The sequence below is a fragment of the Tetrao urogallus genome (assembly GCF_951394365.1).
Source record: "Tetrao urogallus genome assembly, chromosome: 18".
Lineage (NCBI taxonomy): Eukaryota > Metazoa > Chordata > Aves > Galliformes > Phasianidae > Tetrao > Tetrao urogallus.
This window is the reverse complement of record NC_136831.1, coordinates 7,123,784-7,131,629: the sequence shown is the minus strand read 5'-3', so window position 1 is coordinate 7,131,629 and position 7,846 is coordinate 7,123,784. Positions and strand designations below refer to the sequence as shown.

The following is a 7,846-nucleotide window of genomic DNA, read 5'->3' as shown; positions in this document are numbered from 1 at the left end:
AGCTGATGACCAAAACCGAAACTGAAAAGTTAATAATCACTAATGACAGTAGAAGATTATGTTAAAAATTAACTTCAGACACTTTTCTGTATTTCTGTTCTTCTATTTCACTCTTGTTAGATGCAGGAGACTAGTGCTTCCCACAACCCCACCCATAGCAGTGAGGGCTTTACGCTCCTGCTGACCAAAAATAATCTTAGCTCTCTAATGTGGTCTTCTAATATGGAGAGATTTATTTTTCCCATACGTATCTTCATGTTCTTAGGTGCAGTGTTCAAATTGATGGTTGATGCTCTTTTTTTTTTTTTGTAGGCTTTTTTTTTTTGTACACCCTCAGGTTCTGAGTTCTTTGGGAAAGGGACAACAAGATATTTGAGAACTTACATCGTATTAACTTGAGAGATTCAATAGTGAACAGATTTAATTTCTAATCTTTAACACCAGTTGGAGCCAGAGAGCTGGTCAAGTTTTTAGAATGAAGATTACCAGCATGATTCTGCCCAGTGACAACTGTTCAGCTGTCAGTCGCGAGATGCAGTCCCAAGCTGGTCCTTGTGGCTCACCCAGACGCCTTTCTTTGCTTTTCTTCTGCCTTTCTGCTGCTATTGTGCAGCTGTGATGTTGAGAGTTGTCACTACCAGCTGTTCTACTTTGTGGCTCCTGGGCTCTGTTTTCCTGGTAACACCAATTATCCAGTGTCTTAGGGAAAAATTACTTCAGTGATTTATGCTTTTTGCTTGGAGCAAATGATTTATGCTGCTTTATGTGAGCTTTTACAAATAAATACATGCATGCAAATACACATTTCTTAAATAAAGATTGATTGAAAATACCAGGCATCTTGACTCAGTAAATGGCATAATTTGACAACTGTAATTTTGTTTTCATGAGTTTTCTGTTCTTATACTCATAAAATTGTTAAGGTTGGGGAAGACCTTTACATCATCCAGTCCAACCATCCACCTCCCACCAATAGTCCCTCAGTGCCACATCTCCATGGTTCTTGAGCAACTCTGGGGACAGTGACTCCACCTCGCTGGGCAGCCTGTGCCAATGCCTGACCACCCTTTTAGAGAAGAAGCAAGCTGAACCTCCTATGGCTAAATGCTCGTGGCAATGCAATGTCAACTTAAAGGTTGGCTATTCACTGGTAACCCTGCTGATCATGTTTTCTTTTGGCTTATCTCCTTGCATTCCCATGTGAATTTGGATTTCTTCATGATAGTTGATGAAAATTTCTCAGCTTTTGAGCTTTCAAGGATTCTTTGGGAACACGTTTGTTCCCTGTCCATTCACAGAGATAATTGTCCTGCAAGAAGAGCTGTTCCTCGTTATCAGGAGCAAGGAGTATCTGGGATTTCCTTTTGCTGATGGTTAGCAGGTACAGAACATCTTTCAGTGGGAAGCCAGATCCACACGGGAAGGACACAGCATAGAAGCATAGAATACCCTCAGATGGAAGAGACCCACAGGATAGTCAAGTGCAAGCCTGGTTAGCACCCAAAATTTAAACCCTGCGTCTGAGAGCGAAGTCACACAGGTAAGGCAGTGGGAGCACTGATTGTCTGTATCCACCGTGCTGAGTGCCTACGCTTCCAGCAGGGTGACCACATTGATAACATCCTGACGTGGCAGGGTGAGAAGCAGCTCTGAGCCCACCTTCCTACAGCTGGCTGCACTCAGATGTGGGTGCTTCTATTCACAAGTTAGGGGTTGTTCTAGAAGCTGTGGGCGTTGTACGAAGTGAAGTGTGAAGTCAGAACCTCTGTTTATAAATCTTTCCCCACTCTCTTAGTTGCTGGGGAGAGGGAGCTACTTTCATTTAGTAAACAGCTGGTGTAGCTGGAAGGTAACAGGCCAAGTTGTGGCACACAGCACTTTTAACTCATCACTTGAGTTAAATTGAGAAGATCAGCTAAAAAGTCTTTGAAGATGCAGTGGACGTCCCCTCTCGCATTTGTGCATCTCTTACTTCTGCTTCTCCCATTCTTCCCTGGCCAAACTGGTACGTACAACATAGCTGCTCTTACATTTTCTTCACTCAGTTATTTTCTTCTCCTTTTTTTCTTCCTTTTTTCTTCCTTTCCTTCTTTCCCTCCTTCCTTCTTTCCTTCTCTCCTTAGTTTACCCTCTGGATTATTCACCATTAGCAGGTGGAACTTTGAAAAAACGTGCTCTGAAATTTTAGAATGCATTTTTAGGAAAAAATGAAAATAAAAAAAGCAGAAAAACATTCTCCCTAGAGGGAGGATGCAGAATGATCTCCTTTCTGGGCAGGTTGGATTAACTTAGTGTATCTAAATTCCGATGATGTCTACCTGTTTTTGACTTCTGTGATTGCTCCCTTATTAAGGTGAGTTGTTTAAAGTATGTAGGGCACCTTAATCATCTCATAAACACAGAACACTCAACTCTTTCTATACTGTTTTCTTATCGGATATGCAATAGACTCTTTCATTTCTCTTTTCTTGCTTGGAATGCAATTTCCTTTACACGTTTGCCATTTGATCTTGATTCTTCTCTGTTCACTCTGTAAGCACTTCTTGTTCAGTTTCTTGTTATTTTCAGGTCATTAGAGAAACTCAAATGGTCTCCTTACATATTTTTATACCTTTGTTTCTTAATACAGGCTGTAGTATCACACCTCCTGCTGCTCTCTTCCTGTGAAGCTACATTATTGAGTTTCCTGATTTCCCACTAAAGCTTAATTTTTCTTTGAAATCCAAAATTTTCTTCTATTCTCTGCCATTCTGTCATCCCTTTGAACTCCAGATTTAGATCCTCAGCTGGCTCCAGTTATTGAGATCAGTTCAACGAGCTTTATATTTTAACAGCAAATAGTGGGAACCCATAGATCAGATTACATTTTTTTGCATGAGGGGCAGCAGCCATTTTCAGGGGGTCCAAAGTCTTTTAAGCTTTGGGAAGATATTGAGTCATGCAGGTCAATAGGAACAAAAGGCACTGTAGGGTTTAGGACAGGCGAAAGATTATATGTATGGAATAGGAAGAGTGAGGTTCAGGCTTACGGCTGTTCTGCTGACGAAGTAGTTATATTTGCAAATTACCTTAATATAAATACATAGAGATATTATAATTTCCATTGCATTTCTTATTTGTAGGTAAAGAAAATGTATTTACTGAATGGCCAGCAGACATTATCAGTGTTTGGGAAGGAGACTCCATTAACATAACTTGTTCAAAGAACAGTTCAGAAAATGAAGTGGGGACATACTTGAAGACCAGCAGACCGCCAGCCAATATTGTATACATTTCCAGCAGGAACACCTCCTTTATACATCCGAATTTTACTAATCGCATCACGTATTTAGATGAAGGACCCAATCTCACAATCACTGTGCACAACGTACGGGAATCTGACTCAAATACCTACCTGTGCACCAGCTATATTAAAAAAAACGACCGTCACATCAAGCAAGAGCGGATGTCAGTCATTGTGGTCATGAAAGGTACGGTGGTTCCACTCTATGTCTTGTGAATTAATAAATACAGGGATTGGTTTTGAATAACAGATTGGGACAAAAGCAGAGAGTCTAACAGAGTTATGCATGCTTGCTCAGGTAATGTCTTGGTTTGAAGTGTAGGTCTGTTCCCTGAAAAGATGCAGAAAACACATGAGCTAGAACACTGTCAATAAACCCCCTAAACCATCAATTCATGATTAATTTAATTCTTGCTACAGATTTACAGTGAGTCAGAGGCGTTACTGCAGAAGTTTGCAAACAGTGAGAACCCATGGCTGTTCTTACAGCAGTCTGAGAAATTTTTATGAACATCTGGCAAAGCAATGAACCATTTTTCTGCTAGCAGCCTTTGCAAATCTTTTTCATTTTTACCATTCCACCATAAATGAGAATGCAACGATAAGGAGGAAGCTGGCACTAGGTGCTAGGCAGGGTTTGTGGGTTGGTTGTCAGTGATACAGGGATTCATGTTTTATCTCTTTTTAGAGGAAACTTCCCTGTTCATAGTCATTTCTGGTTAGGAGAAGAATTCTTCTGTCATTTTCTTCTTTTATTTTCTGCTCTTTTCCTTTTCCCTTTTTAAATTTTTATTTTCACTGGAAGCGGGTTGAGATGTTCTTCAGAAGATTATTCTCAGACACACCTGCATTTCTGGTGAGAGCCTCTAACCTGAAAATATCTTTACCAAAAATGACAGCTTTCTCTCTTTCCAGTCCGCAAGGAATGCGAGAATTAATTTATTGCTGGATCAGTAATGGGCATTCAGATCTACTTATCACATTCTTCCTTTGGCTTCTCTTTTCAGGTTTCTTCACTGTGTTTTCTCAAACGAATTCCATCTTGTTGGTTATATACAGTTTCTCCAAATTATGTTTTAAAATTATCTTTTGTATCTTTTTGATTCTCAACCTCTTCTCTGAAATGATTGCAACCTTTCCAGAGTTATCTTTGCACAAAAGTGATGAGTTGTCTTTATTCCCTTGTCTACATTGTTAATGATAACATCAAAAAGTATGGAGTGTACTGAAAGCGTGCAGAGATTTAGTCTTAATATATATATATATATACATATCAAAATTTCTGTGCTTTGTTTTTTCTCCATTTGTTCCTTAGTTAAAATGCGGTGTGTTTCTGTGGTAGTCATTAATTTCTCTTTATTTATTTATTTTTTTTTGTAGCTAAAACCAATGGGGTCATTGAACAGTCACCACTGTCTGTCCGTGCTCAACAAGGAGAGTCTGTCAACGTTACCTGTGTGTTCAAAAGCTTGTTTGAAGATGAATGGATCGTGTTGCTCAAGACTCACATGCAACCTGAAAAAGTGTTCAGTGTATCGAGTCAGAACATTACAACTATTTTTCCCACTTTTGCTAATCGCCTGGAGTATTCAAAGCAAGAGAAGAAACTAGTGATAACTCTGCACAACCTACAGGAAAATGACACTGATGTATACGTATGTGCTGCAGGGCTGAAAAATTCCTCTCTCTTAGTCAATGAAAGTGGCACCATGGTGCTGGTTAAAGGTACTGTTTGTTTAACCATAAATAACTGTAGGCATGCTAGAAAACAAAAGGCAGAGTAAAAGCTTGCAGAACTTTAGTTAAGCCAGGTAGAAAGGCTGGGGAAAGCACTCAAAGTCCCCTGCACTGTTGTATTCCAAGTCCTAAATAAGCACCATGCTTCTACCTGCCACTGAACAACCAGAGGGGGATTTTAAAAGGGGAAACTGTCCATAATCACCTATCTTAACAAAGAAAAAGGTCCAAATCAGACAATAATCTCTCCACTGTGTGAAAAGTCTGTTTAAGAAAATGAATCAGTGCTTTGAGCATCAGTTCTATCACGTTAATGGGACTTCATGTCTCTTAGAAACCATTCACCGTAGCAAGTCTATGCTAGGAAGTACAGAACAAGTCCTTAGGCATTTACTTAGAGCAGATGATCTCTTATTATATACTGAGCAACCTGTAAGCATATTTTACAGAGCCAGGGCATATTTTACAGAGCCAGGTTTTTGATCTGCAGGTCAGTGTTGTATCTGTTTTTAAGATGAAGATGACAACAGCAGTGTAACGCTTGATTTTGATGTTACCTGTGCAGTTTACGCATTGGACCTTGATGGGATCTTTGAGCAATTAAACAAAGGTTTATACAGATGTTATGAGCTGCGAAGATCTATTTGCAGCCTGCAAATTCCATAATAAAATTAAAATTCTACCTCTCCTCATTTTTATGCTACTACTAATACAATTCCACATGCAGGTGGGAAGCAGACAGAATGCAGTATCGGTTCCTTGGCCATCTACACTCCTACCATTGTGGTAGGAGTGCTGCTATTATCTGCAGTGATTTTCTACATCTTGAACCGTATCAATGTAAGTATGCTGTTACCATGCAAAAAGCAAATCTGAATCCAGGTTGAGTGAATAGGTGTGTTTTCAATTACAGCCAAAAGTATTGTGTTAAATAGCAATTGAGTAAGCAAACAGTTGATAAACCTAAGGTTTTGTATTGTTTCCTCCTTGCCCTTGTTTAATGTCTGCTAGCTGTAAGTTTTTGGAGGTAAATACTGTTTTCTTATGTTTCTGTAGAATTTAGTAAACTAGTGTTTGCTTTTCAACAGGGAAACCTGGATAAGTTCTGTAGTCAACAACACAGCCATGCATTTTATCTATTTCCCCAAATGGTGCAATTCTTTATTCTGTTTTCTCTTTTATATTCTGTTAATTTGTTGTCAGTCGTGACAAGAAACTTCACTAAAATATTTTTACATTTTATTCACTTTGGGGGTTTTTTACACTCCATAAACATTACTCAGTTGTTAGGGTCAATTCCCAGGTCAGAATCTTGTGTTGTACTTGTAGCTTCAGAACAGTGAAAAATGGTAGCATTATATCATTGTGGAAAAATCAAGGCTGTGGGAGCTGATCTTTTGTTGCATTGGTAATGAACAAAAATTTACAGATAAGCATTATTTATGTTAGGACTCCAATTACATCCAAATTTTGAAGGAACTTTTAGCAGGATTGCATAAGGCTGACAGTGCAGAGTGAAATGATTGGGTCATGTTTCCACATAAATCTCTAAGATGTTATTGTATTCCAAGAGAACTTTAGCAGCATGTTTTTTCACAAGCAACTGGACTACTAGAAGATAAGCTGGCTCCATTTCAAGCTCTCTTCTTAATGGCTGCTTGCTTTGTTTTGCAGATGAAGAAATTTTTCCAGAAAAAGAAAACAAATGTAGTGTATGAAGACATGTCTTTCAGTTCTAGAAGCAACACCTTAGTCAGAACTAACACTTACTCAACTGACAATTAAGCTGCTGCGAGCTGGTACCACACGTGGATCGACTGTTCGTTTTCAGGTGTCTCCGAGAGCTGCCTTAGCAACTTGATGTAGTAGTTGAACAAGAAATGCTGTTACCTACCCTCTTTAGCAGAAGGAAAAATCTGCCTTATTTCCAAAGCTTTTCTTACTTGTTTTGACTGCTTGTGAAATACCTCTTACTTTTTCATGTATGGAAAAGATGCAGACACATGTATTTGCACATATATTTGCAGCATGGTGTGGGAAGCAGAATTTTTGGAGTGTGCATTTGGCTATAGGCAATATGTGAGATTTTTTCTTAGACTGATAGGTAACCGTTATGGGGAAGTTGTGATGGTTTGAGAAGTCTGGTTCTGAGCTCAGGAAGACCATAAGACCATAAGAGGTTCGATTAATAATATGCAATAGATTCACTTATGAATGGAGTATGGCTTTCATAAATGTCCGTGTGAGTCTGCTCAAGAGCTCTGGTAGCTAAAACTACTCACAAGTTAAAGCGAATTCTGAAGAGAATTCAGAAACTTGGGAACAGAGAACATTAGGAGTGAAGGGCTGGATATGTATGGGTTTAGCTCTTCAAAGATCAGAACGGTCCAATAAAATTGCACTTAATTGTAGCTATTAAATTAGTGACCTTGTTGGAGATATGGCCTGGTTGGAGTCAGTCTTGACTGTGTTGACATGCAAAGTGATTAGACTTGGTGCATGATGTCTTGGTAGGAAAGCAGAAATATGTGATTTGCTGGTGTTGCCTCAAATCAAGATGCCTTAAAAATGACACAGCAGATTGTAATTCTCCAGGCTGGTGACTTTAGATGGTAAAATACAGGGTTAACTAATCTGGGATAAAACTAATGCCAACATCCCAGCCTGGGCACAGCTGAGCCTGATCCAAAATCGCTCTTAAGGGAGAGTTTAGCAAAAAACTTTCATCAGCTATACATTTTAGTTGGTAATGGCTTGGAACCCTTATTTAAGATAAGCACAGGTCTCCACAGCTGAGGAAAGGTAACAGTTGTCCTCAGGAGTGCT

General features: G+C 39.2%; 1 protein-coding gene across 1 annotated transcript; it reads left to right on the top strand.

The window, feature by feature from the left end:
- Positions 1-1,932: 1,932 nt before the first annotated feature.
- Positions 1,933-6,805, top strand: CD7 (CD7 molecule; the record flags this gene model as incomplete). The annotated part of the gene is made up of 5 exons (XM_079544285.1): positions 1,933-2,005; positions 3,123-3,470; positions 4,664-5,008; positions 5,748-5,860; positions 6,695-6,805. 5 exons carry the CDS (start codon positions 1,933-1,935, stop codon positions 6,803-6,805), a joined length of 990 nt encoding a protein of 329 aa, XP_079400411.1.
- Positions 6,806-7,846: the final 1,041 nt, after the last annotated feature.